The following is a 21,535-nucleotide window of genomic DNA, read 5'->3' on the forward strand; positions in this document are numbered from 1 at the left end:
ACCCAAGTCAACATGGGTTAACACGCTGAATTCGCAACCCAAGATATAAGATTGAGATAACTCCATAGAAAAAAAATAAAAAAAAACCATTAAACTCAATTCTCAACCAACCCAATATTAAATGATGAAATTAAAAAAAAAATCTAAAAATAACTAAAGTCAACTCGAGCACTAAAAACAACTCAAGCTAATCTTCAAAATCCATGTAACAGGTCATGAGGTCACGAAGTCAAATCCATAATCAACAAAAAATCAAGGGGTGAAACTAAAAATAAATTCAATAAAAAAAGATAACAAATAACATTTTAAAAAATAAGAAACAAGTCTAACATAAAAATAAAATAAAACAAAATACTTAGTGATTAAGTCAAATATATATATATATATATCAATTTGATAAAAATAAATAATGAACCAACTCTTAATTTTGGCATGCCAATACAATTATGAAGAGGGGAGAAAAATACCTGCTAAAGCTCAATTTCCACACCTCCATTGTCACACATTTACCTTTCTTGTTTTTACATTTCAAAAATATTTTTAAAAAATATTAAATTTTTTTTATTTTTTCTTTACTTTAAATTAATATTTTTTAAATATTTTTAAATTATTTTAATACACTAATATCAAAAATAATTTTTTAAAAATATAAAAAAATATTTTAATATATTTTTAAATAAAAAATACTTACAACCATACTTTCAAACATAACCAATACCAAGAGAAAAAAACGCAACGAGAGGCTTTGAATTAAGAGCATTATGAGTACAAAACGGGTTTCTATAATATTTTCGTAAATATGGAGAGGGTTTATCTCATATCTTCAAACTTTTCAATACAATTTCTTTATTCCACCCAGAGTCATTTTTTGTTCAATAATAATAATATTTATTTCATTAAATTAATTAAAAATTCATTTCTCAGATTAAGCTTTTTTGGGGTTTGTTTGGAGGAAATTACAGGGATAGGAGATTATTCATATTCACAGTAGTATACATACAAAACTGCCATCAATGGAAATGAAGATGTGTGAATGCTATGCAGATGATGTTCTGAGCCCCGTTGATACTCAAGCCTCAACACTTACCGTTCTACCAGAGCTGAAATTGCTCTACAGCCTCCAAATCATTACCTACATGAGGGTGGGCATTAGAAGTGTACTTACAGAAGTACACGAGTGCCGGTCCAACTAACTTCACAAGCTTTTTAGGGCCGTGTATGCAGAAACATGAACGTCATAGCACTCTGCATTCCATGAGAAGTCCTTGGCCATGGCATCTACTATCTTCTGCTTCCATTTTGATGGGCTGTTCTTCTGCAGAAAAGCATGGCATCATTAAAATAAATTAAAAAATAATAATAAAAATAGAAGAAGAATTCCGTTACCATGCAAGCACTCACAATTTCATCTACAGCCTGGCTCAAAGACAAATATCCAAAGGTAGAGCTAATGAACCGTGAAAATCTAGTGGTCTCTTGTTCATGATCTACAAAATGTCTGTAAAAGAGCTAAAGAGAGTCATTCTTGCTTTATGAGGGAGGAGTGGAAAAGGGGAGAACAAAACGTACAGATGCGAAGTTGCTTAAAATTTTCTACAGAATACATTACCTGAATTTGCTCTCATTGGATGTTACTGCAACCGGAGCTGCTCCATACTTCAAAGCTTTCAGCTACAAATTTCATATTACACAGATAATGCTAAGTCAATGGAACAGCTTTTGATACAGACATGCGTACGCATATAAATATATGTTCATTGAGCAGCAACACGAGGAAAGAAACGGAAGGGGAACTTGAGAGATGAAGCAAAATTGATGAAATGTACAAAGTTGACCAAGACATTTTAGCCCATGCCCCCCAAGCCCATATGAATCATATGAATTTAGGGACACTGAAAGGAAAAAGATCGGTAGAAGAACAAGAATGGAAATCAGTATAAAGAAAAGAACTTTTCATTCAATTATAAGCACCACGGGCCATCAGGAATACAAAGCTAAAAAGGATGGACTAGCAAATTCCAGCAGCACGATGCTGGGTCAGAAGCAGTTTATGCAATTCAACACTTATTAGACATGGGTGGGCTTGTATGGAGTGTTTCTGCAAACAAATGTATGTGTGATTGATCTCTTTAGGCCTTTCCAGGTTTTACTTCATGTAGGTGATGACTCGGATTTCGGATCTTCCAGACAAAGAAGCAGATGCACTGGAGATTTTGTTTTGATGAAAATAATTCTCTACTTACAGGCACTTGGAGTAGAGGATCATGAAAGGATTGGCACAAGATTATGTCTGAACCTGCAAAGATCAGATGCAATAGAACCTCATCATATTTGTTTATGAATCTCACAGTTTCATCCTGTGGACATTGGAGAACAGAAACCAAAGATTAGAGCCTCAGCAGATAACAATGAGGAAAGTTGGGGATTGGGTAAAAAAGTAGTGTGATAGATACTTCTTCAGACAGAAATTTTGAGTGAAAGAGCATGCAGAGAAAGATGATTTTGATAGAATATGGAGAGAAAGAGCATGCAACAATTTTGATACTTTTTAGGTGCTTTAAGATGATTTTGAAAAAAAAAACACTTGAAAAACATTGATTTGATGTTTTTTCAGTCCAAACACACTTGCAAAAGCACCTACACCACATTACCAATCACACACACAGAGTAGCTATGATTGTACCCTCTACCTTTAGTTCTTTCTTAAGATATTCCAGTGCTCCATCTGCACTTGTCGCTTTGCTTCCCATGAAGATGAACTGAGTGGGAAACAAATAAACAAATCAAATTCATGTATATTTCTGTATAAGACTAAAAATGAAAAATGACACCAGCAGTTTTTACTGATTCATGCGGCTGCCAAGGAAAATTGAGAATCACTGTTCTTGTCACTTTCTTAAGTACCCTCATTTCACCAACTAGTAAGGAGTTTCTCCAATATTCAGCACTAAGCCCTGTATTCTCTTCAAAGAAATAAAGATCCCAAAAACTTGTACAAACCTGGACACTCTTTTGTGTAGCATTCCAAACTGCCTTCTGGTTATTCAGATCAAAATCCAAAGATTCTGTGCAGATGCATCCAACCTGATTAGAAAGCATTTGAACTTTTCAGTTTGATGGTCTAATATATCCTGCGAAGTTTATTATGTTTCATACACCTTAGAATCACTTATTATGAAAATAAATGCACCTGGTCCAGGATATTTTAATTGTTATCATACATATATTGTAGATGCTAAAGTTAAGAATCAAAATGTGCAGAATAATTTAAGCCAGGGAACAAGAAGCTTAAGAGCTAAAAAATGCCCCTAGGTACAAAATATTGACCTAGGAACCATATGTGGAACCTGTGCTATGTGCACAACACAAAGCTACCACATTTTGAACACTTAGCTGTTAGCCCTTTTTTTAAATGGATCCTTGAAAGCATTTGGCTTTCTGATTTTTCACATCAAAATGAGTAGAAAAAGGTGCATTTTGACAATACACACTGGCAAGTCCAAATGGTTTAATACGCAAATGATTCTTACTAGGATTTTACTCAGTAGATTTATTTTCTTTGTTAGTATAAAAGATTTTAACTTGGATTTTCTATGTTTAGATTGGTCCTAAATAGTATAGAATATCTATTTTCTATATTTCCTACTGTATATACTTTAGTATAGAAGTATCTATGCAGGAGAGTTAGGAATGGTGGACAGTTTTGAAAATTATGGTTTGAGAGTCAAACTCAGGTTCTAAAGTATTACTTACTTTTACCACTTTTTCGATCTAATCCTCACAGCTCTCCACCATCCCTAGCTCCTGCATAGATGCCTCTAGACTACAATACATTCAATAGGAAATATATAAAATATCTACATTAAACATGACCAATATAAACAAAGAAAAATCCTAATTAGGATCTTTCACAATTGGAAGAAAATAAACCTAATGAATAATTCTACATTCTTCTTATTTTGATTTTTTGCGTGCATCAACAAAGCTCTACCTGCATACACGAGCTTCATGTAATGACTAGTGCCTGCATGTATTGCAGGCTTTCTAATCAACAGCCACCATGCGTCTCCTTGGCACTTTCCCATTGCACAATATTACAATATCTTCCCTACAAACTAAAACTCACACCAAAAACATGGACACCCCTTTAGGCAGGACACCCAGGTTCCCCACTATAAAAGTTGTATTTGAAGGATAGTAATGAGTAATGATACAATCAAAAGGCTCACTTTGATAGTTAGGTCTATGGTGGTGATGTAAGTTTAGGGTTCAACACCATCATCCATTGTGCCTGATCTCTATTGCTCACTTCATCCAGTTCCTAATGCCTTGACTTTCCCTAAGGTCTCTTTACTTTGACTGCTCCCATTCATTGGTAAACATGTAACATGCCTCGTCTCACCAATCAAATGTGTCCAGATTGTATAAGAGTAAACCACATAATAAGGTTAAAAGTTCAGATTCTCTTGACAGTACCTTTCCCAACACAGCTGGATAACATAATTAAAAATTTAGATTCATTTAATATGTCATAACATGAAGGACACATCGAGATCATTATTTCAAGGTCCTATATGCAACACTTACAAGAACAGTAGATGAATTTTTGGATAACCCCAGCTGCTGCTGCAATGCAACTTTGCAAATGGATTTCCCCTTTAGGTCATCTGCACTATAATTTTTTGGAAGAAATTTGTCCTTTGAAGGATCCCAGGTGGAGTTGTCAAACCCACAAGGAGAAACAAGCAACTTGTCCCTAAAACCAAGAATGTACCAGGAAATTTTATCACACAAAGAAAAAGGAAAAAAAAAAACATGTCCTGCTATGGGAAGTTTCTGAAAAAGGCTACCCAGTGAGGTATTAAAATAACAACATTGCCAACAAATTAATGAGTTGCGGCAAGAATGGAATCTAAAAGCTGGAAACACCATGTAACTTACTTGTGAATCGCTAAGGTAGGTTCTAATCCGTGACCGAAACTATTAATGATCCTTTCTTTTGAATAAATAGATTGCACCATAACAACTTTATTTGAGTACACAAGTCCACCCTGCATATTAGTAACAGATAAAATATTCAGGTAATGGAAGAAGGAAAAAGAAGCTAGAACTTCAATACATGAGAGACAGTTCATATGTTTTAGATTAGCAGGTATTTATCAAGTGTCTAAAATTTTGCAACTTGACCTTCCCTAACATTAGATTAATCATGTGAAATCATGGTATAATGAAAGATCTGTTTTTTTTTTTTATTTCATATTTTTTTTCTCAATTTCTAAATATCCACAGAATTTGACAAAAGAGGAACTTGGTCAACTTCACCGCTTCAGCATCATACAAATTAGTTGACATGACAATAAAAAGCTACTTCTTGCAACTAAAGGAGAAAATTAGCAATCTAGGAGGGATTCTATTACCATTGAACAAAAACGGTTCAGAATGCAACTAAAAGACTACAAATAAACCCATATTCAGTATTCACAATGTTAGAGCATCCAACCCAAAGCTTAAGTTCGTAATTGGCGAGGCCACTATACCTTATAAAACATCAGAAGGTCCAAACTTCCCTGAAGTGGGATTTACTCACACTAGGATCCCCTCTCATGTCTAGGCCCAAAAGGTAAATAATGCAAATCACTAAATCAATTTTAGTCCAGCAATCAAGAACAACAGAGAGATAACTCCTCTCTGATACAGCAGTAGCTGGCTTTGATAAATACACCAAACAGTGGCAAGCCTTGGTACTGTGTATAAAAGCATCCAATCCAGAAGTTTAAGCTAGTAGATAGAGGCTCTGTTTGACCTTATTGTGATTATAAATTAAGCAGATTTGGTCCAAATTTTAATAGTAGAAGCGTTTTTTAAAAGTAGAAGGGTTTGGTAAAGAACTTGCATTTAAAAAAAAGCAGGCAGACTGTCTCTGAAAAAAAGGTAAAAGCTGATTATGAGATAAGCATGTCTTCCCCTTTAATCATCTAAGTGGGTTGGTATTTTTACAAGCACAACAAGGTCAAAACAAGCCCAGTATCACTCATAAACTGCATATCAACCATCATATATAATCAATATGGGGGTTTTTCAACATGGAATTCTACTACAATTATTCTGATTGATTATCATGTGACTTGGTACATTCTCATTCACTGACATGTAGCAAATAAGCAACAACTTTCAATGATTTCTTCGATGCAAAAAGTTAATAATAAAGAAGAAACAAAAGGAACCCTTGAAAGATAGCCAATCACATGCTAGTTTGGCTTGCAGATCTAATGATTCTTTTTTTGGCTAATTTCTGTAAGTGAAGATCCAAGAAGATAACTTACCAAGCATGTAGAAGAAAAGGAGCAAAAGATAGTACAAGACAGAAAGTAACTATAGAAAAACGATTTAGTTACATGGCTATTAAAGAAATTTTCTACTAAAGAGAGAGACATTCAGAAGGGAAAAAAAATTGATAGACAAAATTATTTACCTTCAGAATATTGACAAGATGTGTCATAGTGTGATCTTGTAAACGGTCAGGACGGTGAAGTCTAGCAGGATCAAGTCCGCATAGTGCTAGCTTATCAGGTTGCTCAAGGCACTAAAACATTATAACAGTGACATAATATTATGTACAGAGTAAAAGGTCCCAGCCAGAACCAGTAAAGCCAGAATGGAAGAGATGTAAGAACCTACTTGTGAGTCAAAGCCATGGCATGTCAACAATACTCTGGTACCTCCAAGCCCCTGTGGATATGACAAACAAAAGCTATGATGACATAGATTTTAACAGAATAATGTTTACGTTCCCTCTTCAACTGCAATAAGTACTGGAAAAAGGGATAAAGTAAAACAGGAATACAAGGTGACATTTAAAAATTCCAGGTCAGTAGAAGAATGCTTATAGCCAAGTCTGGCCTTTCGCATCCTGAAGAAAAGGAGAAGGTGCACAGAAATAACTTAGTGTAATGAAATCAAAGTTCCATGGTCTAAACCCAGGGTTTATTTTATGCAAATTCCAAACACTCCACTTAGTTCTACCTCTAGTTTGTACATAAGTCCACTGGATCTCTCAGGCTTAACAATGAAATCCATGCTCAGTAATACAAATCAACAATAGTAAAGGATATGGCCATGTCTCATCTTTATCTCTCTCGTTCATACTCCAAGTTGCTTGATGGTTAATTAGAACAATATGTCCAATATTATGTCTTAAATATTAACAGTAGCAAATTACTGTTTTAAGATGCATGAACCTTTCTTTCTAGGCAAGTACACTCATGCACACAATAGTGATTCAGCCAACTTCCTCATCCTCCACCTCTATTCTTATATGGACAGGAGATACCACCTGACTCAAAGGCCAGTAGAAACTTCGAAGTTTCAATGTACTTGGATTCTTTTCATGAATATGCACGTAGAAAGAAAGATGGAGACATGACAAGTGTCATGAAGCAAACATCTGCACACCAAATCAAATAAATCATTAAGCTGAAAAGAAAGCAGATCAAGTTGCACCTGTTTGACAAAAATATCCCAAAAAAGTGGCCCGACAATAGCAGTTTCCCAATTGTGTATGTGCAACACATCAGGCTGCTTTCCAGATTTTGCTATATAATCCAATGAAGCACGAGAGAAATAGGTAAATCTGAAAGCATCAAACAAAAAAAACACCCAACAAAACAAATTGTTATCTACTGATTATAACAAACAAGCAAGGAACAAGTTGAAAGAAATAGCATAAGGAAACTAAAAATATGTTAGTTCTTTTGTGCACAGTTCAAAATAGAATCATATGAGAAAAAGGTCTCACACAACATTCTGAAATGTAAAATAATTCAAACTGCCAACTGCTCATTCTCTCATTACTGATTTGAAAATATCTATTTATATATGCTTTGTTCCCTCAGAAAAAGATGTACAAGCCAGTCTTTCAGTCTTCATAAAAAAATATGTCACTGTATAAGAGTATAGGGTTTCCTTGTGAAAATCATAAGTTAATATCACTATTAAATTCTACAACATTATTTCAAAATTATTTAATTTGACCAAAATTAACCAGAACTCAAAAGGCAGGATCCATATCACTAAAAACATCTACTACCAGCTCAGCATAAATTGGATGTCTCAGTTTCTAAGAGAATGCACATGTCAACTAATTTATTTTTGAACTATGATGGATGGCTGATTTTTTCGTACAGAAATTTGACTGGTGTGCAGGTTGAGAGATGCAGTGTAGTTGTTAAATGATCAGGATGCTTAAAGACAGAGAACTACTTGGAGGCTACTAACAGCACAGCTTTTAGTTAAGGGTATGGATGGCTATTAGAAGAGAGACTGGGACTAAGGAACTGTTGGATAGACATAAATCTTTTCACACCAAAGAAGATCATTTTGAAACTCATCCAAACAATATTCTCTCTCTACTGTCTTTTAATCACAAGATTCATCAACTTTGCAGTTGACTGGAAGTTGTAATATAACTCCTTTCTGTACTAAATGAAAACACCTCCCTACAGATACCTATATCAACAAGAATTGAAATAGGAATTTCTATCCAATGTCATTGGGTTGGAAAGGTGCCACACCAGTACTAGAGTAATGGTTAATGAATATAAAAGTCGTTGGCACATGCATTAAACACTTTCTTTACACCATCCATTACTTATGTTGAACATGGGAATTTCCTACAACCCTATAGGATATACATATTATCACAAGTGAAGAGAATTTGAAAAGCGCTAAATAAGTAATTTGTAAAATAAGCAGTAACAGGAATAATTTTTACCAACCGTTCAAAGTCATCTGAGTAGCCATATACCCTTTCACGATCAAAAAAGGATGAATAGTACAAAGGTTGAATGAGAGTGACTGCAATGCCATGGACGATGCTGAACAAACAGCATTAACAATAAGATCGAGGTAAAGAGCTTAAACAACGAAGGCAATGCAAAGGCAATATCTCAGTTGCTTGTTGAAAAAATTTCTCCTGGGTAACAATCGACTGAAATGGAGGTTAATCATGAAAATAACAGCATAATCTTCCTATATCAAGGAAACAGCCGAAACTCACCCAGTCCAAATTCTGTTTCCATGCAATTGACCATTAAAATATGAATACAACTCTGCCTCAATTTCTCGCAGTCCTTGCATTTCAGTGAGGTCCAGACATGCATACCTTCAGGGAGATGACATAAAATTTTCAGGCTTGCAATCTAGATTCTAGTGTATAATCAAAAAACTACCTGGAGCAGCAAACATTCAATGAAATCTTTTAATGCTGCAGTCAATTATAAATTGACAAACAAGTTCAAGTTCACTTCCTACTACAGATAAACTCGTTTTCTTAATTCAATAACTAAGTAAAGTTCAGCTATGGGGAAGGGGGGGGAGTCTGTAACAATTATATCACGACACGTGGCCCGGTACATTTTCTACCAATATTTGGCATCTCATACAAAGTTTGATTGTGTGAAAGAAGCCCTATGTTCCCTCACAGTCCCAAGGGTATTTTGTCCTCGGTGCAACTCAACTATATCAATAAACAAAGAGTGATAATGTCCTACAAACTTGGAGAATGCATGGTGAACTTCTCATTTTCGCACACACCTCTAGACTATTCCGGTTTAGAAATTCCAAATCAGTGGTATATAAATAATAGCACGCTCAAAAGAGGTGTTGACACCTTGCTGTACAGAATCAAAATTGGGAAGACATGGAACCCAATGTAAGCGGAATTTGATTATCATACTCTGATAGAAACATTTTAGTGTACTCATGGCTGTACTGCTAGAGCCCTCCCCCCCCCCCCTCCCTCTCTTAAAAACAAAACTACAATAAGTAAGATGAACACACTTGGACAAACTGTAAGTTAAACAGTTCTAGTGAGCACGCATCTTTATACAAAAATGTCCCTAACAAGAGATTGAAATAAATATAAAACACAAAAGATGAGGTGCATCAATTACTTTGGCAAAATAACCTCCACCATGTGCCCTTTTTTCTGCAGTGCCTTTGATAAGCCTGTCACATATGATGACAAGGATCCAACCGATACCAGTGGTTCCATTTCAGTGCAAATTTGGATTATGTGAAAACCATTCCTGAATTTAAATTATAATTAATTAGCATCAAAATAATTTACAGTGTGAATGTGATAAAAAAAATCAAGATCCGGTACACCAACTCATGTAAGTTTATACATTGAGAATATATAAAAAAAAAAAAAAATAGTAGCAAGTCAACACGCACACATGCATTTGAAAGTGCTTTTCAAAATGCATTTGGGCTGAAAAAAGCATCAAAACAATTGATTTTTTTATGTGTTTCTAGATAGTTTTGATATAAACATCAAAAAACACCTATCAAAGCTTTTTCAATAAAGAATCCACACCACATTACCAAACACATGCACACACATGCATTTGAAAGTGCGTTTGGATTGAAAAAGCATCAAAATAATTAATGCATTTTTAGGTTTTTTTGAATTTTTTTATATAATGATGCTAAAAGTATCAAAACACCAATTGATGCTTTCTCAGTTAAAAAGGCACTTCTGCAAAAGCACACAGGCGTTTGAAAGTGTTTTTCAAAGTGCGTTTAGGCTGAAAAAACATCAAAATAATTGATGATGCCGAAAACATCAAAAAACACCTATAGATGCCTTTTCAGTCCAAAAAAAAACACTTTTAGATGAAGTAATCATTACTTTCTGCTTCCATCGGAGAAGTGACGGAGTTGTGCCAGAAGCTCAGCATCAGTTTTCTGCCGGATGTCGAAGAAAACAAGAGCTACACTAAACTTGTTACCCATGACTGCTTTTCTCATACCAGAAGCCTCAGCAGAATCAATCAAGCCAGTTAGGACCATCGAGTCAATCCGAAGCAGCAATTCCCGCCACAATGATTGCTCATTTCCTTCAGAAAGCGCAGTCATTAAAATAAATAAATTTGTAATCAATTATTTATTAAATAATTTATAACACAAAAAAAAAAAAAAGTCAATCACCAAACCTAATTTGTTGACAGCCTCCAATTGCTGGATTTTATCAAGCAACAACTGCTTCTCTCTGTTTGCTTTATTGAGCTCTTCAACAGCCACAAGGCGTAGTTTGTTTAAGTAAAGAATATCTAAAACGAAAATCATTAATTACTCGTTAATTTATAAACAAAATAAATAGAAAAAAAAAATGTATTACTTACTCTGCTGAGCTTCTTTGAAAAGCAGCCACGTGTCATTATATTTCTCTTCCTCCTCTTCTTTAAGTAAGCCATTAGCGTCTCCTCCATTGTTACTATTCTTGCTGCTGCTGCAGACGAGACAAGATTATCAAATCACTCATTTGAAATTTGAAAACAGAATTGGTATTAATTAATTACCTGAGGGAGCAGTAAACTGTTCGTCGAGCTTTGACGGTTTTTTGGTGGTGGATTGATGGGTTGGATTTTGGGAAGCCAGCGAGTGAGAGGATGGTAGAGTTTATTACAGACTCCATTTTTATTTACTGTTTATTTATTTCGTTTGAGTCACTAACCCCCGATGCTCCGCCCTAGGCAAGGGCCATTTTACGAGGACGGAACAAAAAGAGGTGGCAGGCAATGAAACATGTGACTAGAGCACCTACTCTACTCTCATCACTGGCTTCAACTCAGTTCAAGCTAGTTTATTAAACATAATTATAAAACTTTAGTCCGACTTAACCGATGAATCAAAAATTCTTGGGCCGAGATCATGTTTTTTTAAAAAATCAACTCAAAAATAATAAAAATAAATAAATTAGATTTATGAATCAACTTAGATTAACTAGATATATATATATATATATATATAAAAACTGGATTTTAAACCAGATTTAATTATAGTTAATGTGTTTTTGATATAAATTACTTGCAAGATGTAATCATGTTTTGTGTAGAAATCAATTAGATATAGTATGTTGATAAAACTTTTATGATATTATACAAGTTTTCCTTTAAAACCTCCTTTTTTATTTAATTAATTCCAGGTTTCAATGCGTGGTTCTAATTGATAATAGTTTCTTTACCTATAACTCCAGTGAAAATTAAAAGGATATTAATTATATTTTTTATATTTGTCCATACAATATAAAGCATGGAAAAATATTTTGAATATAATTGTATGAGATTACTACTATATGTAGACAATTGAAGTTAGTTTGACTGCTTCTACAATCCAATTTGTAATTAAAATAAAATCTTCTCATTTATAAAATCGAGGACTAATTTGAGAGATAAATAAATATTGGGGGGTGAGAATGCAAGGTTGGGTGGTGAATTGATTTTATGACAGCTATTCAAACAAGAATAAATGAAAATACATATAAACAAGAATAACTAGGAAAATCAGCAACTGAGCAGAGAGATATAATTGCAAAACATAAAACAAAGAGTGACTAACATGAATCTTTACAATCTTCAACGTCCGGTCCACTGAAGGAGAACGAATACGTTCGTTTGACCCGGATAGCATTTGGTATTATATTAGTTTTTTACGGCAGTGATTTACAAATTATAATTTTTTTAATCAAAAGTTCATAATGATAAACCGAATACTTTCAAGATTATAATATTTTAATAATAAAAAACAGTTTCAACTTTCAACCACCTTCCCACGCTTCCAAACCGAACGGACATTCAAAAGCCTACGAGTAATAGAAACTTGGGTTTTTGAACCCTACCTTCGAAATTTCTTTAGAAGAAACAAGGAAACGCAAACAAAAGGAGGAATTCAATCGAGGCACAAACAAGATTAATTTTTGTAATCCAAACATTTTGCTGGTCTCACTTAATTCTAATCTCTTTTCTTCCTTGACTTTCAATTATTCTTCACTATTATTGATAAATTACTGACAACATCTAGAACACTGAGCATATTCGGAAACAATGACAACAAGAATCCAAACTAAGAGCAGGAACACGTCATAATGACATCTTCTCATCGATGACCTAGCTTGCGCTTCTTTGCCAGCTTTCTCTCCCGTTCTCGCCGCTCCTCCTCTTCTATCAATCGGAGTTGCTCCTCATCCTCCTCTCGTGCGATTCTAGCACTGCATCACCATGCACATACATGAATCAATCAAATAACTACAAGTTGGATGTGATCCAAAACATATCCCTAAGTTGGGTGTGATGGAGCAGCACATCATCTCTATTCTCATTTGTGATTTCCTCGCCAGCCATTCAAATCAAAGCATACTTGTGAAATCTATTTTAACCAAAACATGCTCAAGGAAAAGGAACAAATAAAGATCTTGATTAAAAAATATGACGGGGATGTTAAAAAAAAAGAGGGGGGGGGGGGAGGCAAGTTTATTAAGAACTGCGATGGGGATGTAAAAAAATAGAAAAGCCAGTTGAGAACAAAATCAACAGTCAAAATACAGAACAGTGGATAACAAAATTCAATAACATTCTCGTCTAAGATTACATTACTTAATGATACTAACCTTCTCCTCTCTTCCTTCATGATGTCATCAAAATTTGCCTCCATGTCACTATCATCATCATCATCAAAGTTACCACGGTTTTTATTTCTGCAAAGAAACAGCAGTAGCTCATAAAAAAGAAATTACCTCAAACCATCTATCAAGATCACATAAAAGCATCAACAAAAATCCAGGCACACAAGTTGACAAATCAAATCCAATTTAATTGTGAATTCAACCATACGTCACCCAAAACCATATCACAGCTTGATAATTCTTACAACACAACCGCTAAATTAGAGGGCATGATATTGACTAAGAAGCTCTCTAAGTCAAGAGATCATTACTTGAGAAAAATATGTATCAGGCAGGTTGATTATTCAACAAAATAACAGCAAGAAAGTTTTTGGGGGGGAATGAAAGAGAGTATGTGAAAGGGCAGAAGCAGCAGTAGCAGCTTTACCCAATTAATTTTCTGAGCATACTGAAAGCATCCTCATCATCAGAGCCTGCATCAGGAAACGGTCTGACAGGCTTTTTCTTGGGGCGGTTATCTTGTAACGATGCATGAGACGAAACTTGCTTGATTGGCTTATGTATCTGCTAATATTCCAGGCAGGAAGTGAGAGATGAAGAAACATTTAACAAAGATTATGTTGTCGTAACCATTAAAATATAAAGAATGGGCTCAAACCTGAGATTTTAAAGATGACAGTGGCTGTTTTGGTATCGGTCTAGCCTTATTGGGTTCTTGTAATCCTTTTCTCTGTTCCCAGTGTTGCTTTGGAATAGATGACTTTGAAGGGTTTGAAGGGAGAGATTTGTGCATAGCAGGCAGGATTTTCTTAACACTTGGTGATGAGGCCTTCTTCTGCATGATGGAAGCAGGTGTCTTTGAAGGCAAGAATTTTGGCCCTGCAGGCCGGCCAGGCCCAGTCCCATTGTTGCTACCTAACTGCCTTCTGGAGTTTATCGATGTTGCATCAGGTTTATTAGCAGAAGATGGCTTTTGTGACCCTACTTTAGGATGCATTTGGCCATTCCTGAAAACTGGCTTCCTTTCTTCACGAATGCCATGAATATTTCTGCCACTATTGCTGGAAGCTTGTTTGATCTTTTGTGGAACTTGAGCAGATCTCGCCTCTTGAACATCAGCAAAAAACCTGTATAAGTTTCCTCAATAAAAATAGCATGTAAACTAATCCTGAATAACCAGATCGTGAACAAAAGCAGTTACCAGAATTTGGAGCAGAGACATTTCGGGGGGCAGGCTCTTTTGTAGGAGCTGGGAGCTCTGCATCATCCGTTAACAAGAAAGAATAATCTCTCGTATCCTTGAGTTTTTGGACTTTTGTTTTTACCTGCACATTAAGTGAAAATCAATGCCATTGATCACTGCAAAAGGAAGAAGAAATGAAAAGAGCTGCTCAGAATACCTCATTCTTTACTTTCGGTACAAGTCCATGTACTCTGTTTTTTAAACCTGTAGCCGTTGAAGAGGAGCTCTTTTTGTTCTGCAAAAGCAAACAAGATTGTGAAGGTAAGCATTTGCAGATCTCCATCTGATATACACTAGCAGATGTTTGCAGAATCTTCATTCCAACATGGCAACAAGTCAAATTCATAACAGCATTTGCAGTTGCAGATCACTGAAGTAAAGCAGTCCAAAATCAACAAAACCCACAACGAAGAAGCTATAGAACAAACCAATACAGAGTAAAGACTAGATCACACCTATACTACCAAGGCTACGAAATTTATGTCAAAATATTGATTTCACTCAATACAAAGGTCCATTTCAAGTGGCAAGTGTGCCATTCAATTTACAAAAAAAAAGGTAAAAACCGAAATTGACACCCCTAAAAAACTTATGGCATTATAGTGACTGAACTGGTTTAGGACATTACAATGTAGTAATATACTAAATTTCAAGTATCAGAGCTGCCTTTTTCACATCTAAGTAGTTCCACATGGCTCCCCTTGGGAATAGCATGCTCCACCAGTCAGGAAAATTATCTATTGTAAATTGCAAAAATTAAAGCAACCACGATAAGAATTAGAAAAATTAGGCACCTATAATTTTGTAAATTTTAAATCAATGTAACAATGCTCTACAAAAATGCATGTACAAAAATGCTTTGTAAAAAGATAATCTGCTGCATGCATTTCTCACATGATTTGGAAAAAACAAAAAGCTTATGATACATACAGTATGTTGGGCATTTGGAACTCTGAGAGCCAAATGTTGGTTTTCTATTATTGACTTGCTTTCTTGAATTACTCTTTGAGAAATAACTGGTTGAGAAGGGCCAAAGAATGAACCATAACTGCAGAAAAATAAAGCCGGTGATGTGAAACAAACCATTAAGAAAAATAAGCATGAGCAAACATGCACAAATTCTACAATTCCTACGCCCAAACATAATTTCAGACTGTTGAAGTTAGTTTCACAGGATGAACTTAAATGAAGCGACAAAAAATAAAACTTGCCTGGTCTAGTTTTTAGTGAAATGTTCCAGAGGTGAGGCCACACTTAAGTAGTTTAGGCCCTGAATTAGTGGTCTACGTCTTTTACAAAATTTATAAGAAACCAATCGTGCCATCACCCTAACTATACTCACAAGGACATGTTTGGCTGATCTTTTGGCACCAAAAGATTCATGTTAGATTAGGCTTTGATGACTTGGCAGCTGGAATAAACCAGTGAAGTTATCAACATGATAATACTGTAGAACAGGCAAGGCTTGTTCATATGGATCACTTAATTCCCTGACTCTCTTGATGCCTATGACACGTGATTCTCGCATGTAATTATGACTGAAAGATACACAAATAATTACAAATTGAGCTGTAAACATCCAACTGTCTCACATAAAGTATTGTGTTCAAGTGTGGGCATGCATGTCTATGTTCACCAGAGGTTTGGCATTTACAAAAGGTCTACAACATTCAGAGTCAACATTCATTTTTAGATTAAAAAAGCAGCTCATTTCCCCGTGATAACAAAACGAAACAAGTTTGAATGCATTAAGAAAAAAGAACACATCACTCACTTATCAGATGGCGGTTTTTTCTTCTCTTGGGATTTAGAAAGACTAGAACCACTTTCCTTCCGCATCTTCTTTCTAATTTGTTCTTTAATCCGCTCCCTTAATTCAAGATATTCCACTTCCTCTACAGTGGGCTTTCGTTCTTCTTCCTCTTCATACTCCTCCTCCACTTGCTCTTCACCTTCCTCCTCATATTCATCATAATATTCATCTTCCTGCATGAACATAGCACTAATTAATGGGGAAAAAAATGTCTATATTCAGAAATAAAAACTTTGATATTGAACATAGAAAAATTGGTTTACCTCTCTATCATACCCTCGCATTGTCGCTTAAAATCTTCGGTTTGATCAACGGAAAGTTGCTCTAATGAAAACCAATTGTTGCTGAAAATACACAAAAATTGGGAGAAAATAAAATACCGGCTCAATAAGAAGCCAAAATTCTCTCATAACCCAGGGCGTGGCTACTCGTTACATTGTCTTAGAGCTTTTAAAAGGTAAAGAATTTCATAGCATCAAAATTCACAAAAACTAGATCACTTCAATCCGCTCCAAAAACAAACAAGATTTAACACGCAAAAGATAATTACCTCCAAAACCACCAGATTTGACAAATACTTAAGAAATATTCAACCACAAAACATGGAAGATAGATCAGATCTATACACATCTTTAACTGGGTTTTTTAATTATTAATTTCACACGAAAAATTATTACAGTGAAACACAATTGAAAAAAAACGCGAGAATCGATGAAATAGGAGCCAAATCCATGCAAAAAAAGAGACCGGTATTAAAAATACATCAAGAAAAAAAACTGAAATCGACAAGAAAAAATAACAGGAATTACCTTAAATTTTCACGAGAAAAAGATCGAAACAGCGCTATTTGTGATCGCGAAAGCAGAGGCAGAGAACGACCGAGAACCAGACAAGTCCGATTGAAAGAAGAGAGTCAAAAGACCTCTTGGATCTATATATTGCAAACGAGCGTTCCAGAGAGAGAAAGAGAGGGCTTGTGGGTTCATTAGGTTTTCGGGGATAAAGAAGGGGAAACGGAAGGATCCGGGGACATAGAGGGGACTTTCACTAACATGCGCCGTGTAGTGTGATGCGCACCCCATCCCAATTTTGCGGTTTTTCTTTCCTTTTGGGCTAAACATTTACTTTTGTGGTTTCTTGGTTACTTGATAACGTTTCTTTTGGGCTAAATTTATAACATTTTATTCACTAATATTTTCTTTATTTGACAGCTTGGAGATTAATTCGGATCGATTTAAGTGTAAATTAAGATTATTTCACTCGTATTTGGTTAGAGATATTTTCGAATCAATTTACGTGTATAAATCTGTGTTGTGAGGTGAAAATAGTATTTAATACTTTATTGTTGTGTATTGTGCATCTAAATATTTTAAGTTGTAATATATTAAAAATACTTCAACAAATATATTTCATTTGCACTATTATTTATAATTTTTAAAACTCACATGACATGTGATGTGATGTAGAAATATTTATTTTTATTTTTATTTGCTAAAATATTATTACAATCCTTTATATAATTCTTTATATTGAAAAAAAAATAAAAACTCTAATGATACTACATAGAAAAAAAAAAACTATTTATTTATTTCTCCAGATAGGAAACAAAAGCTAATCATTTTAAATAGGAAAAAAAACAAAAAACATGATAATACAAAATAGGAAAAAATAAAATTAATTAGAAAAATATTTATTCCTCTAAAAAAATATATTGCATCAATCTCTCTCGATTTGAGGCAACTCGTTCTTGACTTCAAACCGTTATTTTCAAACCTATCTTTCCCTGGTCAGTCAACCCGAGAAATAAAATGTTGTGTGTTGGGAAAACAAATATATATATAGTTTAACAGGTCAAAAATTCACGTTAACTTAATGACATGGTCAACTCTGACCTGATCTAGTCAAACCCCAGCTATTAACCTGCTGACTCTTTTTTAAAAAAATATATTCAAAATCGACATTTTTACCCATAACTCAAGCCTTATCTTGGGTTGTGTTTTAAAACTACATTTTAGATATCAGTTACTGATCGTTATCCACCATAAATATCTTTTTATGTGTGATCCATTTCATTATGGTCACAGACACTTTTATGTGAGTCATCCTACAATGCAAATATGAACAATACATTGGTTCTTTGATGTCTTTTTCATAATGGAGAACCATCTCATCTTCTTATACACAAGCACATTTTGTTTTGCAACTTCTTCGAGCTATGGTTGTTCACAACATGCAATAACTAACCACTAGAAAAATGTAAAACTCTAATGCATGTCCTTTATATCTCTAATCAAAATCACAATAAACTATTAGGCTTTAATGCCAACAAATGCAAATGGGAGTAAATGATAAGAAGTTTTGATGGAGACCTCTTAATCATGTAGTTAAGTAACCGTTAATGAAGTAGTTAAGGATCTGGAAAACAAAAAATTAAAGGTATTACAAAAGACTTGAACCCAAAATATAAACTTATATCTAAGAACTTTAAGCATGTGAATAATACCACAAAACCAATTAATCTTTAACAAGTCAATGTATGATATTTGTTCTTGTAAATAAAGGTTGTTTTGGAACAAACAAACCAAAAGGAAAACTCACATTTATTCCCTAATTTGCTACTAAATTTTGCAGCTGAAAAAATATAATATATTCTCTTCTAATTAACCATAATGGATCCATTTTGAATTGCAAGCTAATGGACATAAACTAATAATCAACTAACATAAGTCTAATAATAAAACAAACCATCAAACAATATATAATAGGTCATAACAAACCCAATTTAAAAACAAGCATTCAACATTAAATAAATAAATAAAATAGGATAATGAAAACAAAGTTTTAATGTCAAAATTCCTCTATATAACTCTAATCTCTATTTTCTATATATTTTTAACAAATTTTCAATCTTAATTTCGAACACATTGTTCTTTTTTGTCTAAATGAATTATTGCGCCTACTATATATGACTGGAAAGCTTGAGGTCTAAATTTCAACCCAACTTGAATCATAACAAGATGCCACATGTAGCTCCATATATGTCCCAAACAGTACACAAATGTCAAGTATGGAAGATTTCATAATAAATATCAAGTATTTTCGATCCTCTGAAATAATATGTTACTGAACTCCATTTGATTTGAAAGTAAATCAAAATATAGTTCTATGTGTGCAATACCTCCTTCTAAAATTTCAGTTCGTTCCGATATACAGTTTTAGAGATATATCCAATCTTGTTAAACTGGCCAACAAATATTTTAAAGTTAAAATCAGATCTGACTTGCAAAGGTTTGTTAACCTTGTAGAGTAATAACACTATAATAACTAGAAGACTCTCATGTCTCCACTTGTAAAAATATCATAACAATTAACAACACTTTACATGGAAACAAATTAAAAAACTCTAACAATACTAAATAAAAAAAATGAAATAAGAAAATTATTGCCTTTAAATGGAAAACAAAAACTAGAAAAGCATAATAATAAAAAATAAAATAAAATAATAATTGTTTTCCAAAAAAAACTCTAGTATCAACATTTGTGTATATTGTTTTTATGAGAAAAATTCTTAAGTTTAACAAACTAAGAGTGGTAATATATACAAACATATCATTTCATTAAAATCAATGCTATATATATATATATAAACAAGATTTTCAAATAAAATCACATTAAACATTGGCATCGTATGTAGATTTTATTTTTTTAAAAAAACAATAACAAAGACGTTGTTTTTAATATAAAAAATCCAATAATTGTGCTTCTGGCTAAAAGCTGGGTTTCTTATTTTATTTTAAATTAAAATATGATTTTCCATTTAAAGTGATTTTTTTTTTAATTTCAAAGCAATGCAATAAATGAAAAAAATATAGAAATAATTATTTATTATGTTATGCTTATAAATTATTAAAGTAGATAAATAATATTTTTGAAATACAAGCCATAGTTATTAAATTCAATCCGTAAGTTGACCTAGTTAAAGGATCGAGTCCCAGGTCATAAAAAATTAAACCGAGTGAACTTGAAAAAATTAAAAAAAATATTTGAAATTTAAATATCTCATATAAAAAAATTTAAAAATATATGTTATAAATAATGAAGTTTAAAATATTATTTAAATTTTTTATATATTTTTTTAAAATTTAATATCTCTTTCTTTTTAAAGTATTTTAACCAAATTTTTTTTTTCTATATTAAAAAAACATAATTTTCCTACTTACTAATAGAATTCTAATCCAACATTAAAATTTTTTTGCTTTAATATATAAGAAAAAAATGGTGGGCCCTCCAGTAGGCAATGCCTACTATTTGTCTTCGGCAGTACTTTGTATTTTACCCTTAAAATAAAACTACTCCATTTTAGATGCTTTGTTCTGGGAAGCACCCATTTTAGGAGGCTAAATACAGGTGTTTTTTACATCGATTTTTTGGCTTAATAGGCGAAAAAAAGCACCCCCTCGCATAAAATATCTGTACATTAATTTACTTTTACTTTGTTTTTGGGAACAATCACCAAAAACAAAATTGGGTCTCCCACATAAGTCTTAACAAGTAGATATTTTAAATTTGATATATATATATATATATATATATATATATATATAAGATAAGGTCTTTGTTAGGTTAATCCGATGGGTCCCAATTGGAACTCCAGTTTTCTTTAGACCTTAGGTCAAGTCCCAAGTCAACCGTCAGTCTGATAACTATAATATAAACAAATCAATAGGATTTATAACATGCTAAAAATAATTAAATAAATATATTTATTTACATTAAATGACTTTATTTTCTTAAACTTGTTCGATATGTATCTATATTTTTTTATGAGATTATTAAGTTCAAAAACTAATAAAAAGTTAACTAGGTCATAAAACACAGACGCATCATTTTAATAATATATAGAAACCCCCTTTGTTATAAAACCACAACATGCTTTTAAACTAACCTCTTGCAAAATTAAAAATTTGGGGACACAAGGTATTACAGTTTTCTAATATAATGATGACGTGTCGAGCAT

At 33.4% G+C, this 21,535-nt stretch overlaps 2 protein-coding genes across 9 annotated transcripts; both read right to left on the minus strand.

Moving 5' to 3' along the window:
• Nucleotides 1-901: 901 nt before the first annotated feature.
• Nucleotides 902-11,660, minus strand: LOC118063167 (probable starch synthase 4, chloroplastic/amyloplastic). Of its 7 annotated transcripts, none has more exons than XM_073410446.1 (18): nt 11,361-11,659; nt 11,184-11,284; nt 10,995-11,111; nt 10,691-10,898; nt 9,951-10,085; nt 9,056-9,160; nt 8,775-8,873; nt 7,501-7,630; nt 6,679-6,729; nt 6,473-6,583; nt 4,942-5,051; nt 4,588-4,756; nt 3,001-3,084; nt 2,691-2,759; nt 2,244-2,357; nt 1,610-1,671; nt 1,402-1,498; nt 902-1,315 (listed from the first exon to the last, which is right to left on the minus strand). In XM_073410446.1, exons 1-18 carry the CDS (start codon nt 11,474-11,476, stop codon nt 1,196-1,198), a joined length of 1,998 nt encoding a protein of 665 aa, XP_073266547.1. In that variant the 5' UTR covers nt 11,477-11,659; the 3' UTR covers nt 902-1,195. The 7 variants fall into 7 exon arrangements, 3 of the variants coding, with proteins under 3 accessions (XP_073266547.1, XP_073266546.1, XP_073266545.1); XM_073410445.1 differs by having other exon boundaries at nt 11,184-11,287; XM_073410444.1 differs by having other exon boundaries at nt 11,184-11,290.
• Nucleotides 11,661-12,728: 1,068 nt separating this feature from the next.
• On the minus strand, nt 12,729-17,616 carry LOC118063175 (uncharacterized). 2 transcript variants are annotated; one of them, XM_035077129.2, is made up of 10 exons: nt 17,328-17,616; nt 16,782-16,862; nt 16,480-16,691; nt 15,636-15,753; nt 14,863-14,940; nt 14,664-14,787; nt 14,121-14,569; nt 13,890-14,029; nt 13,448-13,534; nt 12,729-13,048 (listed from the first exon to the last, which is right to left on the minus strand). In XM_035077129.2, exons 2-10 carry the CDS (start codon nt 16,800-16,802, stop codon nt 12,937-12,939), a joined length of 1,341 nt encoding a protein of 446 aa, XP_034933020.1. In that variant the 5' UTR covers nt 16,803-16,862; nt 17,328-17,616; the 3' UTR covers nt 12,729-12,936. The 2 variants fall into 2 exon arrangements, with proteins under 2 accessions (XP_034933020.1, XP_034933021.1); XM_035077130.2 differs by having other exon boundaries at nt 13,890-14,026; nt 17,328-17,610.
• Between the last annotated feature and the right edge of the window lie 3,919 nt (nt 17,617-21,535).

The sequence above is a fragment of the Populus alba genome, chromosome 7 (assembly GCF_005239225.2).
Source record: "Populus alba chromosome 7, ASM523922v2, whole genome shotgun sequence".
NCBI lineage: Eukaryota > Viridiplantae > Streptophyta > Magnoliopsida > Malpighiales > Salicaceae > Populus > Populus alba.

Bases quoted from the DNA above. Each gene is read 5' to 3' on its own strand.
- LOC118063167 (XM_073410444.1), bottom strand. From the start codon at position 11,476: ATGGAGTCTGTAATAAACTCTACCATCCTCTCACTCGCTGGCTTCCCA. The intron at 9,161-9,950 runs GTAATTGATGCA...ATCTCCCTGAAG, and splicing joins GTGGAGGTTATTTTGCCAAA to GTATGCATGTCTGGACCTCA. The intron at 8,874-9,055 runs GTGAGTTTCGGC...CTGTTTGTTCAG, and splicing joins GGAAACAGAATTTGGACTGG to CATCGTCCATGGCATTGCAG.
- LOC118063175 (XM_035077129.2), bottom strand. From the start codon at position 16,802: ATGCGAGGGTATGATAGAGAG. The intron at 14,570-14,663 runs GTAACTGCTTTT...CTGATGTTCAAG, and splicing joins TGTCTCTGCTCCAAATTCTG to AGGCGAGATCTGCTCAAGTT. The intron at 13,049-13,447 runs GTTAGTATCATT...ATGGTGATGCAG, and splicing joins ATGAAGGAAGAGAGGAGAAG to TGCTAGAATCGCACGAGAGG.